The sequence below is a fragment of the Miscanthus floridulus genome, chromosome 3, assembly GCF_019320115.1.
Source record: "Miscanthus floridulus cultivar M001 chromosome 3, ASM1932011v1, whole genome shotgun sequence".
Classification (NCBI taxonomy): Eukaryota; Viridiplantae; Streptophyta; class Magnoliopsida; order Poales; family Poaceae; genus Miscanthus; species Miscanthus floridulus.
Window position 1 is genome coordinate 15,207,397 of NC_089582.1, and position 21,841 is coordinate 15,229,237.

Genomic DNA, 21,841 nt, shown 5'->3' on the forward strand with positions numbered 1-21,841 from the left:
AACTCACCGTGCCACACCACCTGGTGATTGGTGTCTTCTCTTTTGTCCCTTGCTGCAGCACCAGCAGGCACACAAGTACTAGTAGCCAACCACAACGAGAGCGGGATCAGAGTTCCAGACACAGCCTTGAACCTGAATGCTGGTAGACACTCAGCTCCTACGAGAAGATGAAACGAATTTGTAACACCGGGGTAGACAACCAGTCTTGACTTGAGAGCACTTTGATGTGCAGCTGATCTCCAGCAAGATATCGGAAACCCTCCCCAAGGTCCCAAAAGATTAAGACGGAGCTTTCAACGATATGCTACCTAACATATGAAAAGAGAAACATGTAGGATTTTTTTTAGAATGGTTTTCAAAACCGCTCAACAAGTGGCTTCGAGAGCTAAAGAGGAGATTGGCATGAGAAAGAAGCTTTTGCCATTACGGAGTAGCCCTTTGATGTTTTTCCGTTAGTACCTACGTGTGCCCCAGCTGGGAAGAGTGTCCTGGCAGCTCTTTTCCCTATCTTAATTGAAAGGAAAGCTCCAACCATCCCTTTTTTTTCTTCTTAAAAAAAACTTGTCAAGTCTGGCTGAGGGCTGATACAGGAGCAGAAATGGAATCCGGTCACGACTGCCTGCTGTACCTGATTCGCCTTTACATAGTCCAGCACAGCAGGAATCGGACAAAGCAACCAAATTCCTCGAATCCTCGTCAGTCTCGTCGCAGTGTGCGCTCCTAAGCTGATTCCATGCATTCCCTCCAGCAGGCCGGCGTCAACCACAACCAGCCCTGGCTCTGGTCCTGTTCGCTTCGCTGAAAAAAAATCGAAATACTATTCCAGCTAATTTGCTGTGAGAGAGAAAACACTGTTCCAGCTTAAAAAAATTAAACTGAAAAGTACGGATTAGAAGACAAACAAGCAGGAGACGGCATCAACCACAACCAACCCTGAATACTATACTACTGTGGTACAGAAAAATGGATGCCAGCATTCAGTATTAACATATAGAGTAACTCTAATATATTCAGTATTAACATATAGAAAAATGGATGCCAGCATTCAGACAAACGAACTCGATCGATCTCTGCATCAACTGCAAGTCTGCAACTACACCTTAAATGCAGTTTCCTGCGTGCATGATGTAGTACAGTTGCGGTTGTTTTGTTGGTTTGGCTCTCCCTCGATCTTGTCACATGGTCCATGATCGAGAAGCCCGTAGCTTGTATGGAGTACCAGACTGTAGGTTGCCCTCGATCTTGTCAGATTGGCCGAAGTGCAATCACGATCCAGCGCACTTGTAAATGGAACCAGCAATAATACAGTGATGGCTCAAATAGTGGCACTAGTGTGCCAGAGCAGCCAGATATAAGCACAACGATAGTGTGAGAGCAGAAGGGTTTATTTCCACGATACATACCTTCAACATCTCCACACTGTGCATGTTCAGCGCCTAACGCAGAAGAAACAAACAAAGAAAGCTCCCAACAATACGTCTTACAAAGAACCATTCCCCAGCTACTCCCACAGGACACAGATACTGCTTCATCCTACTATTCACACACGCGGATTTTTCAGCCTAAACCGTACCTTGAACTTGGTGGCGTCAGGACAGCGTCGAAAGGCACCTCCACTCTTTCCTTCACGACGCAGTGCGCCCTGCCGTTCTCGAGCACCATCACTTTGCCAGGAGGGCACCGCAGAGGAGCGCTCCGCTCCTCTCCGCCGTTCGCCTGCTTACCACCACCACCAAACAGACCCGCGATGTCCAGATTGATAATGTTCCGCCCCATCACGGGCTCGTATCCAGCAGCCTTCATGATGGACACGGCGCCCACGACCATGACCGCCGTCTTAGCCACCCATCCGATGAAGGCCCCGATCCCTCCTCCCAAGCTGCGTTTCGAGGTCCCAGTATTCCTGCTCGCCAGCCCGTTTGTTCTCATGCCGTCTTGAGCCGTTCCGTCAGAGTCCAGTCCGTTGTGCAAGCGCTTGGACTTGGACATGTAGCTCAGAGGGTACAGGTCGTCGAGCACAAACGAGTTGGTGACGTGGTTCGAGTATGGAGGCAGGATGAGACCGTCGTCATGCTCTATTTTCTCACCGGCAAAAGCAGCAGCCTCGTGGATTACCTCGCAGTCCTGCCCCTTGTATTCTTTGAGCTTGGTTAGCAGGGATCTCCGGCTTCGGTCGATCTGGCTCAATATGGTTTCCCGTTCGTATCTTTGTTGGTGCTGGAGGTCCTGGCAGTGGAATTTTGTTAAGATGTTAACAATGCAGTAGATAGTAACTTAGAAATAGTCTCAACACAAATATTTAAGTTATATATAATCCACACAACCAGTAACAGGAAACAACAATTTGGTTGCAGACTGTTTAACTAGGATGGTTAATGTGGCACAGCAGAATGATTTAGTAGAGGGTTTGATCAGCCATATTATTCCAAAAGGTGTGGCAATTCTGCAGTACGCAGATGATACAATAGTTTGTTTGAAACATAGCCTAGAAGGTGCTACACATATGAAATTTCTGTTGTATTTGTATGAGATGATGGCAGGTTTAAAAATCAATTTTAACAAGAGTGAAGTTGTGATGATTAATGATGAGGAGTGTTGGGGACAAACATATGCTGAGATTTTTAACTGTCAGATTGGGTCATTTCCTATAAAATATTTAGGTGTCCCTGTAAATCCAAGCAGGTTACATGTCTGTGATTGGGTACCTTTGATTGAAAAAAGCAATAAGAGATTAGATGTTTGGAAGGGAGGTAATATGTCAATTGCAGGAAGAACCACATTGATTGGGGCTAGTCTAAACAACTCTCCTATTTATCACATGTCAGTATATTTGCTACCTAAAACCACAATTGACAGTTTGGATAAAATCAGGAAAAGTTTTTTTTTGGCAAGGTGGTGGGACAAAAAAAAAGTATCATTTAGTCAAATGGGAGAAAATTTGCAAAAGTAAAAAGAAAGGTGGACTAGGTATTAAACATTTAAAAAAATGAATATCAGTTTGCTTTGTAAATGGTGGTGGAGATTAGAAACAGAAGAAGGTTTATGGCAAGAAATCATTAAACATAAATATTTGAAGGATAAATCAATTCATGATGTAGGCCATAAGATTAATGATTCTCATATGTGGTATGACTTGTTGAAAATTAAAGATTTCTATTTTCAGGGTAGATCTGTCAGTATTAAGAATGGAGAAAACACCAGATTTTGGTTGGATCCTTGGTTGTATAACAAATCTCTTTGTGAAATAGCTCCCATCTTATTTCAACTGTGTGAGCATAAGGATGCTTTTGTGGCACAGGTTAAGAATGGAACAGTAAACATTCAATTCAGAAGATGGTTGTACGGAGAATTAGCTGAATCATGGGACAAAATATGGGAAGATGTGGACAACTTTTCTCTAGTAAATGAATCAGATACTATTTATTGGAAACTTGAGAAAAGTGGGAAATTTTCTGTTAAATCAATGTATAATAGTTTAACTAGTAATGACTCTGGACTGTATCACAAAAGGATCTGGAAGGGTAAGATTCCCCCAAAAATCAAAATATTCTTGTGGTTGATGACCGATGATGCAATACTGACTAAGGATAATTTGATTAAAAGGAAATGGCAGTGTGACACTAAGTGTATGTTCTGTGAAATGGATGAAAGCATTGATCATTTATTCTTCCAATGTCCTATTGCTAGAGTTGTCTGGTCTATAGTGGCAAAATGCTTTGGAGCTACTAACATTCCAAATAATCTGCAGCAAAGTTGGAAATGGTGTGAAACATGGATTCCGTATGGACAGAAATATCACCCTTGGGGGATTGCGGCAATTTGTTGGGCCATATGGAAGAATCGCAACAAAGCTTGTTTTGAGAATAAGTTTATTCAAAATCCATTAGAAATAGTTTGTCATGCTTGTGCCCTTATGAATTTCTGGACAGGTCTCTTCCCTAACATCGACAAGGAACAGCTGGAAGAAGGTGTGGCCACTATGCTAAGGGTCGCAAAACAGCTCTTATCTGTGCAGCAAAAGAGCAGCCTGGAAAGCCAGATGCTGACGGATGATGATCAACAGGAAGAAGATGGCGACTCTCCTCAAAATCTGATGTGAAGTGTGTCATGCAGTTGATGATGATGGTTGTTTCGTAGTTGCAAGTCTTTCTCCAAACTTCTGCATACTTCTAGCTTTTGCTTGGTCTGTAATAATGCCCCTTTTGGATGAAGTCTGGTTATATGCTGGTTGAATGCTTTGGTGTTAGGGATGGTAAGGTTGGTTTGCTGTGGTCAGGTATCATCTGCTTGGTAGTCTGATGATTAGCTCCTCTGTTTCTCTGTCTTTTATCTTGTAATCTGGAAACAATCTGTATTTCCGTTACATGTAATGGAAATGGGGAGGTTCCTCGGTTGGAAAAAAAGGTAACAGGAAACAACATACCCTCAATTATCACAGCCAGTACCTCACCAGTGTGACCTCGCACTTGGTGCAATAAACAGAACATAGCAAAGTAAATTGCGATGTGTTTTAAATCTCACATAAACAATTGACTAACAAGCAACACTAGTAATCAAAGCACGCGTAACAATTTTTATGCCCCTTTCTGCATCTTGCCCAAATTTCTGGCAATAATGTTATCATCATAAAAACAATCCTACTAGTATTTGTGAAAGACAAGAGCTAAAAGGATCCAATTACTACTAGCAAGACTGGGCAGAACCGTGGAACCCAGTTGAATGCCTGAATCTTACAGTTTAATACAACTAGTAAAATGATAGATTTAGTTGCTGCATGACAACTCTTATCCCCGACCAGTAACTTCAGGCAATTTCCCTGCCAGAAAAAAAAATGCAAGCTCATGCGCAATGCAAATTGGAGCAAATTTCACAGTTCGGTACAACAAGGAATGGAAATGTTTAATTGACTGCATGACGAGTCCTATCTGCTACTAGTAACGGGAGGCAATTTCCTTGCCCCCACCCAAAAAAACACAAGCTCATGAACTGCACCAAACTGAAACATCCTTTGAGCCAGCCGTTACTAGTAGCTCATACACCAAACCGAAACACGGTTAGTCCACTAATGCCCTGCACCTACATTTGGTATGTTCTTATCCTTGTTCGAGATAGCATGCTGACGCATGAAAAAAAAATGGGGGTAGTATGCCACTTGCCACTATGCCCTGTTTCGGTAGCATTAATTCAGGATCAGAAGAGATTAGTTTCCAAATCCAATCAGAAAATGCACTACCAAATCAGCCACGAGTTACCATAAAAAAATCCGCCAACCGCAGCAGAAAGCAAGGAATGAGTGATTAATCAATCCACAGACCTGCAGGGCGGCGAGCTGCCGCTCGAGCGACTCGAGCGCGTCGCTGATGCCGACCAGGCTCTCCACCTCCTCCTCCTCGGCTCCCTCCTCATCGCCCCCCGCCGCGCCCAGCCGCTTCACCGCCTCCTCGGCGTCCCGCCGCGGACACGGCGCCCCCGCCCCCGCGGCGGCGGCGCAGGCGGATATCCTGGAGCGGAGGTCCGAAGCGCGGGCGAGGACGAGGCCAATCTCCTCCCCCTCCATCTCCGCCGCCGCCACCTCCGCGCTCCACCGCTGGGGTTGGTGAAACAAAACCCTAGCAAAACCCCCCAGGCTCGTGTGCTGTGGTAGTGGACTGGTGGAGTGGTGGTGGTGGGTGGTCTGCGCCGCCTTCGTCGCGGGGTGCGCGCGGCTCTCGCCTCGGCCGGCTGATGGCGTGTTCGTGGCTGTGGAGACGCCGCGGCCGACGCGTATCCGCTGCCGGCGGGGCCCGCCGCCAGCGTGTGTTGTGTGACTTGCGTTTTATGGGCTTGGGCCTGCTAATCTTGTTAGGGAAATTGGGCTGGCCTACTTACGGAAAGTTGAGGTGGGCTGGACCTTTTTTGCAAGGAGGCTCAATGCTACCTTTCTTTTTCTTTATTTCGTTTTGTAGGAAACCGTGGAATGCAATTAATTGTGTTTTTAAGGAAAGAATGTTGTTAGGGTTTGTTTATTTGTTAGAGTTTCACCCCTTGATCCCTACCTCCGGCTACATGATTATCTCATGAAGTTACTTCTGTGGTGGAGCAAGGTGAGTAGGTAGGCAGGAAAGTAATCCTGGTAGGAGCAGATTTAGGCTCCCTTTGGAATGTAGGAATTACACACGATTCAGTTCGCTTTTCACAGGAAAAGTGCAGGAACGGGAAAAAATCCAACGTTTCATAGGGGGCCCTAATAGTGATTCTTGTCTAATACTTATTAGAATTAGAATTGTGACTTTTTACTATTTTTGTGGGATGAGGGATATTTGCTGCTCTAAGAGACGCTGCCAAAGAATCCCTTAGGGGCCATTTGGATCCTTTCATTTGAAGGAATTGAAATCTACTCCATTCGTTCCAAATTTTAAGTCGCTTTGACTTTTTTTATTCATCCATTTTATTATGTATCTAGACATATTATTTTATCTACATACATAGTCAAAATGGATTTACCAAAAAAGTCAAAGCGACTTATAATTTGGAACGGAGGGAGTACTTAATAAATTAGGCTATTTGGCATAGAATTTGATATTCCGCCACACTTTCCAAAGTTTCCATATAAGCCTATCTCATTCATAGGGTAGGAGATGGAAATTGTCTCTATAGATCACCATTCTATGTTTCTACTTTGTAACTTATTAACACACTCTTCAACTCTCTCCCTACGCTAGAAATGCAACACATAAGTATCTCTCTCGTATATCCAACAATAATATACAAATATAATCAATATACAATCATATTAGCTTAATTAATATGTGTCTAAATTATGATTATTAAAAATAAATTTAATTCCAATGATCCAAACAGGGCCTTAATGCTCTTTTTTCACGATTGTATTTCATTAAGTAGAAGAAGAGTTTGATTAGTTACAATACTCCTAAGTAATCCATAGATTACCGTGGTAGAAGGGACAGGAACCCCAAAGCGACCCAGAGAACTAGGATGCAACTTAATTTACATGAATGTTTTGCGATAAATTAGGCATCACTAAATGCAACACAGGGGCCGACTGGAACTAGCAAGCCTCCTCGAATACACACTTGACCCCTCCTAGGTCGACCTTCAAAAGCGCCCGAAGTGTGGACCTTTTTGCGGAGTCGAGCGGCTCCTGGAACGCCTGCTGGAAGGCTGCCATTGCCTTGGTAGCCGACGGCTGTGGGTGCGGAGCGGCGGGTTCACACTTGTACGAGAGCACTTTCTCCCTTAATGTTGTTGTCAAAGAGACGTTCTCTGGGCTTGGTCATGTTAATCTTTTTATGGAAATTGGGCTGGCCCACTCCTATGGAAGGTCAAGGTGGGTTGGGCCTTCTTTGCATGGAGGCCCATAAGGCTTTTTTAATTTCCTTTTGTAGACTTTTTTTTCCTAGTGCAATGCAACTAGTGATGCTTTTTAAGAAAAGAATGTAGCTAGTTGTTGGCCCTATGATCCAAGCGTCTTAGAGTTTTATCCTTAATTCTTAGCTCTTATGGGGTGATTCTTGAGGGGAAACAAGTGGGAAATGATTTTGGAGTAATTTTAGTGGGGATTGAATAGAAAGTGTAGGTTTTTTAGCCATCAGCTTCTATTTATGTAAATAAAGTGATATTTGTTTAATCACAGTCAGAATAAAGTTGAGGAGGAGTGATTTTCATGAAGAGCTGCTCCTGCTCTAGGAGGCGCTGCCCATTAGCGTTGCCTCACTTGTACAATAAAGTAATACAAACTTTGTCATCTCTTTCATTTGTGTTGCTATATCTACAAACTCTGTCATCATCATCATCATCCGAGAACCAAATCTATCAACACATCCACCCAACACATGACCACAACTACTACCAATTAACTAATCACTGTGGAATCAGATTCACGACGAGCAGCTAGCTAGCTAGCTGAGGTGCGGGAAGGCGAGGTCCCTGGCGAGAAGGTACCGGAAGCTCTGCCGGTGGGGCACCCACTCGACGATCTTGCCGGCGGACCTGCCGTCGCCGCGGCACCGATGCACCGCCGTCCGCAGGGTCTCCGGGAGGCAGCGCTGGACGGCGTCGAGGAGGCGGTCGGGCGAGAGGCCGGCGTCCCGGGCGTAGGCGTCCAGCAGCTTGGGCAGCAGCACCCGGTGGTCCTTCCACACCCCCGCCGTGGCCCGGACGTACTCCTCCCGCGCCGCCTCCAGCTGCTGCGCCTGCCGCTTCGGGAAGTACACCCGCACCTGCACGCACGCACGCCATGGAACACAAGACAAGCATGAACATCCTTCTTTCCTGTCAGTGCGAGCTGGATCGATCGGCGACTGAACAACTGGACTCATCAGTCTGAACATGCAAATAAAAGAACAGACAAGTGTAATGATGCGTCGACCATCGAGTACTTCGATGAACAACAGCATGAACATTCTTGCATGGTGGAGTGGAATGTAGTAGGTACTACGGCATACATGTACCAAGGATACAAAAGTAGATATATATACTTTGTATAAAGCTCCTTTCATCATTGTGTTCATCCATCCAATCCATGGCACAACAGCACACAGGTGACAGGTTCTAGTTCACCATGCAGCTTTTGTCACTTTCAGAAACATCTCTACATGACTACTCGATTCATACACTACTAGCACTAGGTGATCGTTGTTACCATGCTCAGCTCAATCATGTTTGAGAGTTCCCAGGAACCACACTGTCCATTGTAAGTACTAATAATCCATGGTTTCAAGGCTTTATGTTCGATTCTGTCAGCCATCTCCATCTCTGGTCTCTTCTTCTCTATAAAATTCTAAATCGACACGCAGAGCTTTTGTGTGTTTGCACTTTTGCGCACCAAAAAAGAAGAAAAGAGGGGTGGGCGTGGTCGTTGGTTCTCACCGCGGGATCGGAGTGGCTCCCGGAGCAAAGCGCAAAGCGCAGAAGAGGCTCCGGCTGCCGGACGGCGAAGGCTCGCCACTCCTCGCTTCCGGCTTTGCTCGCTCGGCTCGTCTTCGTCCTCGGGTAGTGCAACAAAGTCCGCAGCCACTGCAATCAAAAGCGCCCAGAATACATGGGAGTTCAGTTAGCAGCAGGAAGCCAGGAACACATGGCATCGTGCTCCTCGCTGCAGGCAGGTTCCTTGACCCAATGATGGTGTGGATGTGATGGTGGAGGCACTTACATGTCCGGAGGAGCAGTGCGTGCTGCACCCGAGAACCAGCCCCTGGATGACCGCCGCGTTGATGGTGCGCCCGGCGATCTTGCACTCCGCCTGCACAAGCACCCATGGTATTGCATTGTGTCAGCCATTGCCGGTCATTTGCTAGTATCTGTTGAGGTGGAGGGATTCAGGGATTGTGTGACTAAGGTTGGGCTTTACCTTGACAAGCAGTGATGTCTTCTTCAGCTGGTTCTGCGGGACGCCATGCTTCAGGTACGCCTGGGCATGGACGATCGATCATCAGCATCAATCAGTCAGAGAAACGGTCGAGCAGACACAACACAACAGTCAGGCTGTGGATTCAGAGATCGAGAGTTCAGAACGTTACATGCATCACCAGGGCGTTGTGCACGTTGATCCAGAACGCGAGCTTCTCCTCGCCCGTCATCCGCCTCAGATCCACCGTCTCCAGCCGGTAGAGAATCAGCCTGAAATCGCATTGTACAAACACCGATCGATGTCACTACACGCCATGCCATCACTGCTCTGAAGTTCTGAACAGCATCTATGGTGACTCACTCACTTGTAAGTCTGGAGCAGGTCCTCGGCTTCCCTGAGCCTGGTGCGGTCGCGGGAGATCGCCGGCACCTCGACCATGGCGCTGTAGGGGCCGCTGAACTCCTTGAGCCCCTCGACGCGGAACGGGTTGATGAGCCTGGAGTCGAGCTGGGCGCCGTCTCTCCGGCAGCAGTAGCTGCTGGGGCTCCACATGTCAGCGTCGCCGCCGAGGTGCTGCGGCGGGGAGACCAAGCTCGGCGCCGAGGACAGCGACGACGACGGCGACGACGACGGACGGTGGTGCGCCAGCAGCGGCGGGTCCGCCAGCCTGCAGTACACCCCGGCCATGCACCGTACCATCTCCTCCGACAGGTTGTTGGGCGTCTCCGGGATGTGGTCCGCCACGCTCGTCCCGAGGTAGTCCGCCAGGCTCACCACTCCTGACGGCGCCGTCTCGCCTTCCTGAATGATCATCATTCGTCAGCACGGTCAGAAATCAGAACAGATGAATGAACTCACAACAGAATTGGTTCGAAATTTGTTAAAAATTTTGAATTTGAATATCAGATTCTGATGATGGATGAGGAAATGACAATGATCACCTCCAGGAAGGAGAAGGGCTGGGAGTGGCAGGACCGGAGCGCCCTAGCGAGGCTGTCCTCCGTGGGCGATATCCTGGACGACGACGACGACCACGCGCCTCGGAACGACAGCGCCGACTGGCTCCGGAGGCCGGCCGTGTCCACCAAGTCCGCGGTCGTCCTCCGGGGGCACGTCGACGGCGAGCAGTCGTCCGCCACCGTACCGCCATTATTCCTCCTCCCCTTGCCGCTAAGCGGAGGGCAGCTGTAGTGGAGCATCGTCGGGCCACCGCCGCCTCCCCTGATCATGGGACCCTTCGGCCTGGGCGTCTCGTCGGGCCGCGAGCTCACCGACAGCTTGCGCGCCGCCGCCTCCCGGTCCCGGCGAGCATCTGAAGACACCTGCTGCTGCTCGAATGCTTTCCGGTAGAGCGTCAGCAGGTACTGCTCCAAGTGCTTGATCTCCAGCTCCAACGTCGCAACCTCCCTTATCAGCTGAGTAGCCGGCTGAATTTAAAAAAAAAAAGTAAAAAACATCAGTTTAATCGATGAACGGACGAAGTGACAGGATTAAGAAAGAGTGATTTGGTGATTAAGTGAAGGAAGGAGGCACCTTTAGCGCTGGGCTCTCGTGTTGGAGAGTGGGTGGAGCAGCAGCAGCAGGGTCGTCGTCAGGCCCCAGCGCTTTCTCCAGTGCGCCGCGCACCACCTGCTGATCCTTGAGGTGCATCTCCAGCTGCAGAATCTGCATGTGCGTGCCCATCGTGTCAGTCCGAGCGAAAAACAGAGCAAGAAACGATCTTTCAAAAAAGAGAAAAAAAAACGGAGCAACAAACAACTTGGGGTTCAGTTCAGTTCATCATGTTATCTGCAACATTGCGATATTCAGGCACAGTTTTGCGTTGGATCGGAGCGTTTCTTTTTGGACAACACATCGAAAGGAAAGTAGAAAGTAGAAACAGGACAGCTTCAACTTTCAAGCAGTAGAACAAAGTAAAGGATCAGTGAAGAACAGCAAGCAGCAAATTTTCAGGTCCTTGCCTCTTTCTTCAGGGAGCTCAGTGTCTCGCTCCTGGGCTGCTGAATTTCCTTCTTGGTCTCGCATTTCTGCTGAGGGTTGGAGTTTCTGCCTTGCTGGGACGACAAAACAAACAGGGTAAAAAGAAAACACAAAGCAATTCTCAGTTTTTTTTTTCAGAACGCGATGTGAATTCAACATGTGCACAAGACGGAAAAAACAAGAACTCACTACAAGCTTAGTCTGACTGGATGCCTTCTGCGAAGAACGCGGTGCGCACTTGGCGTCTCTGTCGTCCAAATCACTGTCACCACGCAACGCAACCAACATCAGAATTTCCTCGTGAACTGAAACTGAACATTGCGAAAAGATAACGAGAAGGCAGGAATCCACAGAGGCGAGCTCGTGTTCGTGCACCCAACCAACTAACCTCTTGGAGCGCTTCTGCCTCGCTGAAGGACTGGAGGGCTTCGCTGCTCTGACGACGAAGGGCGCGTGGGCGTGGCCTCCTCTCTTCTCCAGTGCCGCCATTTCTCTTCTTCAGAGTTCACACACCTTGTGAAACCAGACAAGAACAAGAACTGGGAAAAACACACACACGGAAAAACAAAACAGATTAAGAACTGAGAACAAGAAACCAAGCTGGCAAGCTCGTCGTGCGGAGATAAACGAGGGAAACTGCAGAGCCTGGAAGAAAAGGACTCACACAGTTTGCTGGACCTGGCGTTCAATGCTCGAGCAGAGGAGGGGGAAGAGAGGGAGGGAGAACAAAGCAGCAGTGGGAAGTGGGAAGGAGAGAGGAAGAGAGGCAGAGCTCCCTCCCAATGATGCAAGCAGAGAGCAGAACGGTGCCTTCAGAAGGCAGAGGCCACACTAGGCGCCAACAAGCCCTCCTGCACTCTGTATGTAATGTGTACACCCAACAGCAGCCAATGCGGCATGGCATGGCATCTACCGCCACCAACTAGGCATGCTTGCCTACTTCCCAGGTCAAACTCCTAACTCCAGTGGACATTTTGCAAGAGAGATTCGCCTTACCTCATATTCGGCTGAGTTCATATTTGGCTTATTCGATTTCTTTTTTTCAATCGGAACAATGTTTTTCTCTCACAACAATTCAACTGAAACAGTATTTTTCAACCAGCTTGAACCAAGTTTCAAACCAACGAACGGGCTAGCTTCACCTCCAGCTGCAAAAACCCCCCAATGGATCTCACACACAACACCAGTCACGCTGCAAAAAGGCATTGACCATGACACCTCATATAAACAAGACAATTTGCCAAAAGACAGCTTTAGCTTTTGCCTTGTTGTGAGCAGTAGATGTTACTACAGTAGTATGCCACTGCATTTACTACTACAGCTGCAACTTTTGAACTGATGAAGTCAGAGGCTCTAGATCGTTTGATTGTTTCTGCTAGGGCTTATTAGTCAGTCAATAGTGTTTTTCTCTCACAATAAACCAGCACAAGTCGGTTTTATCAGCCAAAAACCGATCAGCGAAGGGCTGAATCTGATTCACGGCACGGCTGTGGAACGGAGAGCTAGGAAAAAAAATAAAAGTTTGTGGCTTTCTAAAGTACCAGGTAGATTGCAGCGATAGATTAGTGAAAAAAAATCATTGTCTGCTGCTAATGCAGCCAAGGTTTCCTGCCAAATGCCAACGCAAACGTCAGGGTTAGCCTGCCAAACTACCTGCAAGACTTTTTTTTTCTTCTTCCCTACAGCAAACTTTCTGCGAGATTTCAACCGTAGTAGAACAGAATAGTGAAGTTGTAGAAAAAAATAGAAAGTCGGCCAGAGATATTTAAGTTGAGGTGGAATATTAAAATCATGTCGGTGCTTATCCTGGTAACCCAGCTAAGCAGCAGTTGAGCTGCCTGGTTTCTGGATGTGACAGCATGAACTCATTCAAAAATCCCTGTACTACTCCTGGAGCGTTTTGCTTCCTCTCTCTGATCTCTGTGACAGTGATGGGCAGGTGAACAATATGAATGCAAGAGATACTAGTATGCTGGTAGGTACTGCATCATTTACCACAACTCAGAATCAGAATTCATGGTAGGATCTTTGACTGGGCAGTAGCATAGCATTGCCCTGAATTTCTCTCATCAGCTCAATTATATTTGTATGGAATTTTTTTAGGAAGATCTTCATGTGAGGTTTTAGTGCATGTTTAGTTTCCAAAATTTTGCAAAATTTTTCAAGATTCCTCGTCACATCGAATCTTTGGACGCATGCATGAAGCATTAAATATAAATAAAAAATAAAACTAATTACACAGTTTAGACGAAATTCACGAGACGAATCTTTTAAGCCTAATTAGACTATGATTGGACACTAATTGCCAAATAACAACGAAAGTGCTATAGTACCATTTCCCAAAAAAATTCGCCAACTAAACAAGGCCTTAATTTTGCAAATTACAATCATTACTGGGAACAATACTTTTTCCGTTAGAAAAGTTTCTGCACTACCTATTAGTTTTAGGGAATTCTAATATGCGATCCAGATTATAAAGCAACAGAGGATGTACTTAGTATATCCCCTGTTATCTTTGCCCCTTTTTAAAGCCTGTATGTATGTACCCCAAAGATCCTACTCCAATAGCAGCTTAGTTGTATAAAAGCCTCCCCTATAGAACTGTGAACCTACAAAAGAGAGATTCCACAACATGGTGCGAATTTGGTAGACCGGACCCTACATAGTACACATACTCACTAAGAGATGAACCAACCATTAGAGACAAAACCCCCTGTTTTGTCCTAAGAATGTTTAAACCTTCTTGCATTGAGGCATACACAAACCTAAAAGAATGGAAGGGGTTGGCCTCAAAAGTGGAGAAAGTGGGGATAAAGGGAAGGGCTGTGGCTGTACCCCAAGAAAAACAAACCTTGCTCTGTTTGGGTGCTTCCTCTTGTATTAGGCTGAAAACCACTAGCATGTCCCTCTAGTCCCTCTTGTTTTCCTTCTCAAAAGGAAGCCCTAATGCAATCAAGTATCACTTGTCCTCTGCACTAAGTTAGCTTCCTGCTTGTCACAGGAATAATCCTTGTTGTGGGATGTTTGCCTCTGCATGTCCCATTTATTTGGTCCATAAGCTGTGGGGCTCTTGGCATTTGAGGCATGCAAGCATGGGAAAAAGTGAGGAAGCAACACAGAAGAAGGCAACAGAAAGTGCTAGCTACGTCTAGATAAACTTTTGCTTGGCTTAAGCCTGTGGCCTGAATAGAATTTGGTTTAAGTTTAACCCACAAGTCAAAGATATATATGGGTCTTAACTAATCATCTCAATCAAGTTGTAGTCTGTTTATTCATGTTCATGAGCAACCACAATGTATATGGACCAAGTAGTCCATATACATGGGACCCATATATAGGTAGTCCATAGTTACTATTATTTACTCACAATGTCCAGCCAACAAGTAGTCCATAAGGTGAGCTCCAATAGAGATTAAAAATTATTCTATCTAACCGTCTTCTGTACCTCCACAAGAGAGAGAGAGCATAGAGAGAAAGAATAACATTTCTTTATTGCTTATGGGTAGTTCATTGGGCTATGTGTACCTTTTGTTATAGACCGCTATATGGACTACCTCACAATGGTTCAGCTACATGGTAGAGAGTATTTTATTCCTATGGTAAATTTTGCTGCCACATCAACAAGTAGTCCACAATTGTGGTTGCTCTCACAAACTAGCTACAGTCATCTCAACCCAATTGCAATCCATTATAATAGTCCATGCATCACAGATTAAAATTCACATGATCTGAAATGTCTCAGAGCCCTTGATGATTTTATTTATTCTCTCATCTCTTATTTTTTGAAGAAAATCTACATGGCTGGCACACTCCACTAGTATTTTCCAATTTGAAAATAATGCAAGAAATTAAATACTAAAATAAACCAGGTAGGACCGGATCGACAGGATGAGCCCAAAAAGTCCAGTTAGGATTCACGTTGCCGGTTATGTCTGTCTTCAGCAACGCAGTGTCCTCTAATTGCCCTAATGATCATAAGATGACGCGAAATTTAATATTTAATCTGGCCAACATCAACAGCCACAGCAAGATAACAAGATTGACAGACAGCAAGACAGCCGGACATGCTCGCAGTCTGATGAGGCTTGGAATCTGGGCGATTTATAAAAATCGCCAACACTGCAAATCTCACATGGATCTTCTCAGCTCTGAGCTATGTACATAGTATCTTTCATGTCTGAACAGGGAGAGATTTACTACGAGTCCGATACTTGTTAAAGCTCTTGGTCAGATGATCTGCAATGATCCTTATTTTTCTTTTCATCAGGAGATCGACTGATGTAAAATATTGACTTGATTTCAGTGACCAACATAAGAACACACTTGACCTGACATGCATCTAAGCCTAGAGTTTGAGGTAGTTTTGTTATTCTGAAGAAGAGTGGAAGACCAACTGTGACGCAGTAACATTTAATGTCCAAGAACCGATATGCTATACTAAACTCGTTCATAATCCTATCTAAAAATGTGCCAAGTCCAAGTGTGTAATTTTTAGTCTCTCCAAGGTCTCCTCCTAGGTTCTTACGCCCTTTTATTCTTTGTTTATTGCAAGGTCAAAACACCGGAGTATCCAATGTCTTCTACCGAAGCAAGTTGGTAGCAGTGGTAACCTCTAGCTAGCAATACTTCTTTTGAATCTCTTTTTTGAACAAAGTTATTTTTAAATCTTCGGTCCACAAGCCAAAAGGAGATACCTTTTGTCCACTTTGCAGCGGCAGTTGTTGCGGATCAGGGGCGGAGGCGAAATTGCAACCCCCCCCCCCCCCCCCCCCCCCCCCCACCACCCCCACCACCCTCCTCTGTGACAGCATTAGTTTTGGTAGTGTAAATCTTAGTTTTGATAGCCTATAAAATATAGTTGTAGTTTCTGCACTTAGCTATTCCTTGTGGTGGAACCTGCCCATCCAGATTCAAGTCCTTGACTTGGCACGGGTGCTCTCGTATTTTTCTGAATTTATTCTATGATTTAACGGCGCTATGCTTTCAGTAGTAGGCGACGTCCCCGTCGAAAGCGAGGCGCCTGTGGTGACTTCGTGAATTTCGAGATTTGTCGGCTAAATCCTTTGGAGGTGCTCATAGCAGTGTCGACCCTAGGGGGAGGGCACGGGGGTGTGATGCCCGAGGGTCCAGGCGAGGGAAGGGGCCAAGCCCAGGTATACAAATCCCCAGGCCCTATAGTCCATTAGGCATTATTAGCAAACTAATAAGAAGAGAGGCACAGAACTGGCCAGGCGGCCCAAGAAGACAACATCGGCCTTTCTTTTCTATTTCCCATCCCCACGGCCCTCGGGCAGAGAGGACAGAGGAGACGAGGAGCCACGCTGCACACATCACACTTTGATCGTGAGGTCGCAACGTGCCGACGCACACACGGAGTTGGCGAGCCGCGCCGCCACGAAGAGCTGGACTGCTGGAGACACAGACACAGTGCACGACGGCGGTGATCAGGTAGGGCTCCACGACGATGACATGCTGATTCTTGGCTTCTTGCGAATTGCGATCGCTGATCAGTTGTTTAAGTCCAAGGTATTTTTTCCTTTTTATTTTTTAATCCAAATTAATTATTTGTATAGTATTCCAAACTTATAGTACTTTGTACTTATATAGTCTTGTTTTTCTTCTAATTTATGTGTTAGAGTTTTATAATGTTAATTTTTTTTAATCTACATTGTTCCTTGATAATTATCAGACATGTATCAATATATTGTTTTTTAATCTACATTGTTCCTCGATAATTATCATACATGTTAAATAAAAAATATATTATTAGATTTGCTTTCGCTTTGTAAGTAAAATTGGTGCATATATATTATAAGATTTTATACATAGTCTAGAGGGTCCGTCGTGACGAGTTCGCCGAAAGGTCCTCAAAATCCTAGGACCGGCACTGGCTCATATGTGTAGGGTTTACGTATGTGAATTCATAGGGATGAGTGTGCATGCGTATTGTGGACGTCTACGTTGTACTGTGTAATTTAAAAAAAGTATACAACAATAGTTTTTACAATCAGCCCCTCCTTGCTTTTGATCCACCCTCCGCCGCTGTTGCCGATGGGTGCAATAACAGGAGGAAATAATGTATCCCACATTCCCACCAATGGGAAATTCTTTTACTTAAAAAAGATCGAACTTAAAATATTTCGGTCCAATTTAGATTGCTTCTTCTTCTTAATATAATCATATAATTGGTAGTTCTCGTACCTAATTCTTTCAAAAATTCCTAATAATTAACCCTTAGCTCTTGGCTCTACCACCTCGCGAAAGTGCGGATTGCAATGCCGTAATATTCTCTTAAAATTACTTTTATCTAGGTCGTTGACCTTGAATAATAAACCATACTCTCTGTCCTATAATATAACGATGTATAGAAGCATAAAAAAATTATCCCCAAATACAAGGATAACAGAAGGACGATATTGCATTAAATAAACGCACAAATTTTGTAGGTAATAATTTATTGTTACTTGCCATGTACTCCATCAAGCAAACCCCTTCAGTCACGCGGATGACAATATTATTATTAGGGTAAAGTACACTTTCCGACCCTCAATTCGCGTCGAAGTTCGATTTTCAACATTCAACTACGAAACCGGTTAAGAAACACCCTCCAACTATCAAAACCGGATAAATTTGGTCTTCGGCTGGTTTCAAAAGCGGTTTTCTATTTTCGGGAGGCGCCGAAATTTTATATTATTTTTTTGAGCATCTTAACGTCCTCAAATGAAAAAACTCAAAACTACAAAGTTGTAGATCTCATTGAGAGCTACAACTTTAGTATAAAAAGTATTTTCATTTAACTTCATACAAATAATATATTAGTGCTCTAATGCGGCAAGCGCTAGTAGACGATTATTATGGTGCTGAAATTTTATATTATTTTTTCGAGCATCTTACTGTCCTCAAGTGGAAAAAATTAAAACTATAAAGTTGTAGATCTCATCGAGGTCTACAATTTACATAGAAAAATTATCCTCATCCAACATCGTATTGAAGGGTTTTCTATTTTTTGAAAATTGAGTCTCGCCACGCGACAAAACAATACTGTGGCGTGACGAGACTCAAATTTTAAAAAATAGAAAATCCTTCAATACGATGTCGGATGAAGATAATTTTATATGTAAATTGCAGACCTCGATGAGATCTACAACTTTATAGTTTTATTTTTTTCATTTGAGGACAGTAAGATGCTTAAAAAATAATATAAAATTTCAGCACCATAATAATCGCCTACTAGCGCTTGCCGCATTAGAGCACTAATATATTATTTGTATGGAGTTAAATGAAAATACTTTTTATACCAAAGTTATAGCTCTCAATGAGATCTACAACTTTGTAGTTTTGAGTTTTTTCATTTGAGGATGTTAAGATGCTCAAAAAAATAATATAAAATTTCGGCACCTCCCGAAAATAGAAAACCACTTTTAAAACCAGCCGAGGACCAAATTTGTCCGGTTTTGATAGTTGGAGGGTGTTTCTTAACTGGTTTCGTAGTTGAAGGTTGAAAATCGAACTTCGACACGAGTTGGGGGTTGAAAAGTGTACTTTACCCTTATTATTATATATACATGCAAGAATTATATATTGATGGATTAGGCCAGTTTCAATGATAATTTTAGTTGAGTTTCATTTGCATTGAATATGTTGTTGTCACATAGACGAAACTCTCTTGACACGATCAACAACTCTCTATGAGTTCTGAAATAATGCCTATGAAACTATAGAATGAAACTTTGTATTGAAAGTGGTTGTTTCATCCAAATTCATTTCATTCTATATGACATGACAGACTTAAAAACTACGCCATGAAACTATCCACTGAGACAGACCTCAGTAAATCAAGAGTGTACGTGTATCTTTTGTGTTCTCCATTAATCTATTTAAAAATATTTAGAATACATTTCATTATAGGACACATGGAGTACAAGGAAAGAGGGAGAAACCTTGAAAGCATGCATCTAGCTGGATTATTACAAACACAACAACTAGCTAGGTCTAAACCAAAGGAGGTAAAACAAAACACATTTCGCCGGGACTCGTGCGCCTCAGTGTGCATGCATGTAATGTAAGTAAAAGCACAAAAAGGTCAATGATACGTGCGCCCTGGACCTTTGGTTCTTTTTGGGTGTGCACACACATACAGAGACATCAAAGAACTCGAAGGGTGAAAAAACTCGAAACGAAAAAGGCCATGCAACAAAAGCCAAACAAAAGGGCCGGGGATCACCAGGCTTAACTAAAGGGCGCCAAACAAAAGGGGCTTCAGCTTAAGCACACACGGGCTGTGCAGGGTGAAAAAGGATTTTGCAAAAAAAAAAAAAAAGGCGAAAAGGCGAAGCAGTGCGAGGAGAAAAAGGCCGGGTTTTGCAATCATCTTTTCACCAAAAGATGAGACACACTACAATAATAGATATGGGGCATTTTCGTTGGTCCGTGTATAATTTGACACAAAATGTGCATGTGTTAATACAATGCATGTATGTATATAAGAGAGAGAGAGAGAGAGAGAGAGAGAGAGAGGTTATGAACTTACTATTTGGAATTGTTTAGGAGCTTAGAAGAGAATGCTGTTTTTTCACCTTGAGCAACCATGGACCCTCTGTATGTTTGATTCAACTATATGGTGCAAGAAACTTGTGTCCATATTTGGGTCCATTTGGTAGTGTTCCAGCTCCAACCTAAACAGCTACAGCTGTGGCTTGGATCCGGCCTCTAGTTAGAAAAATATTTGGTTTCTCATGGCTGTTGAAAATGATATAGTGCCTCTAATACCCTTTTATCTTTTCTTTCCTTTCTTTATTTTTTTCATCCATTATTTCTCTTCTCCCTCTCCACCTTATCCATCCCGGCCTTGCCCATTCCTACACACTCGATAAATCGGGCCACGAACGCGCACTAGGCCCACAGGAGGGGGACCAAGCTCCTTTTTTACTCTTACTCCCGCATAGAGCTCCCGTCTCCGTGATTTGCAGAGTTTCTTTGCTGAAGTTATGTCATGTTTGAGCGTTTGGTTGCAGAGGTAGTAAAGCTACTCGTGGAGAACCTCTATCAAATACTGTAAGGCCTTGATCTCAACCATTGAAGCTACCAGCAATGTTCACATATGGTGGATTCTTAATTTTCTAAAACAAACCATCTCATGCAGTAAACCAATCGATTAGGGTCCTAGCAAACTTTTAATTTGTAGTAGTTGACTAGGCATTATACAACATGGCAGACGCCACTACTTCCGATAATTATGTGTGAGAATTTCGTTGTGACCAAAGTTGCATTGCGTATATGTTACCATTTCAAAACCATAGCGAACATTTCAGATTTAGGGGTCGTTTTGAAGCAAGAAACGGTTCCAACTCTTATTGGAATAGGTAGAAACAGCACCAAACACCTTAACTGTAAAACGGTTCTGCCATGAAACGTTTCATCTGGTTCTGTGTTTTTTTTACCTGGGCAAGCGAAATGGCTCCGGTTTGGCCGGTTTCGTTGGATTCTTTTTCTAGTCTCTCCCATACAATGGCGACCCCTTTTTTAATTATCCTTTTTAAGTGCGACAAGTTAAAATAGGTTATATTTAAGATATTCTTCGCCCACAAAAGGTTCTAGATTTTTTGAAACATATTTTTATTTATATGATTTTTTATATTTATTTTTGGAATTAGTATCTAGCCTACCAGCCAAACGGTTCTATAAAGTAATTCTGATTCATCATCTACAACGTTTTTTTGAGAGAATCTGGATCTGAAATATTTCTACAAGAATCTGGATCCCTATCAAACGGATCCTCAGAGTCCTCTTGGTACATGACACCTTAGTGCCTCCTCTTGATAACACAAGAATATTTCTCCATTTTCTTGCATTTTCCTTCCTATATATAAGTAGCATGCATGGAACAGAATGAAAACAAAATTTGGGTGTGTCTAAGACTCTAACGTCCCTGGTACCTGAATTCCTAGTTAAGTCAGTTTGATGTATTTACAGTTACAGTTAAGTTATATTATTTCCCCATAGAAAAAAACATTTAACATATATATTAGAATTACAGTGATTTAGGTGCAAATCATAGGTAGAATTGGTGAAACTAAAATACTTATATATTACATTTCTTAATATAGGTGTTGAGCACCTAAAAGACACCTGATTTTCTTTTTGAAAAAGAAGTTGTATGCATGTTAAAAATTCCAGCATTGCTAGTTATATTACCCCTTCTGCCCTGAAATATAAAAGATCTATTTTGTTCTAAGTCAAATTGTGTTAACTTTGATCAAAATTATAGAAAAGAAGAATAATAGTTACGATATCAAATTATATTGGATACGATATGAAATATATTTTTATAATTTACATTTTTGATGTAATAGGAATTGATACTCTTCTCTGTAAATTTGGTTGAGGTATAGTTTGATTTAGGACAAACTCGGATCCCATATATTTCAGGACATAGGGAGCAGAAGTTGACAGTAGATAGCCCATTCAAATTTAGGCATTTATTTTTAACAAAAAACATAACCCCTTTTGTGT

General features: G+C 43.8%; 2 protein-coding genes across 2 annotated transcripts; both read right to left on the reverse strand.

Annotated features, from left to right (window-relative positions):
- Positions 1-628: 628 nt before the first annotated feature.
- LOC136541386 (plastid division protein PDV2-like) lies at positions 629-5,753 on the reverse strand. Its single transcript, XM_066533231.1, has 2 exons — positions 5,315-5,753; positions 629-2,226 (listed from the first exon to the last, which is right to left on the reverse strand). The coding sequence occupies exons 1-2, from the start codon at positions 5,555-5,557 to the stop codon at positions 1,558-1,560; spliced, it is 912 nt and encodes a 303-aa protein (XP_066389328.1). The 5' UTR covers positions 5,558-5,753; the 3' UTR covers positions 629-1,557.
- A 1,905-nt stretch (positions 5,754-7,658) lies between these two features.
- LOC136545056 (uncharacterized) lies at positions 7,659-12,121 on the reverse strand. The gene is made up of 12 exons (XM_066537099.1): positions 11,994-12,121; positions 11,718-11,868; positions 11,519-11,591; positions 11,311-11,403; positions 10,883-11,014; positions 10,291-10,776; positions 9,714-10,150; positions 9,519-9,618; positions 9,350-9,409; positions 9,152-9,241; positions 8,869-9,015; positions 7,659-8,219 (listed from the first exon to the last, which is right to left on the reverse strand). The coding sequence occupies exons 2-12, from the start codon at positions 11,816-11,818 to the stop codon at positions 7,899-7,901; spliced, it is 2,040 nt and encodes a 679-aa protein (XP_066393196.1). The 5' UTR covers positions 11,819-11,868; positions 11,994-12,121; the 3' UTR covers positions 7,659-7,898.
- Between the last annotated feature and the right edge of the window lie 9,720 nt (positions 12,122-21,841).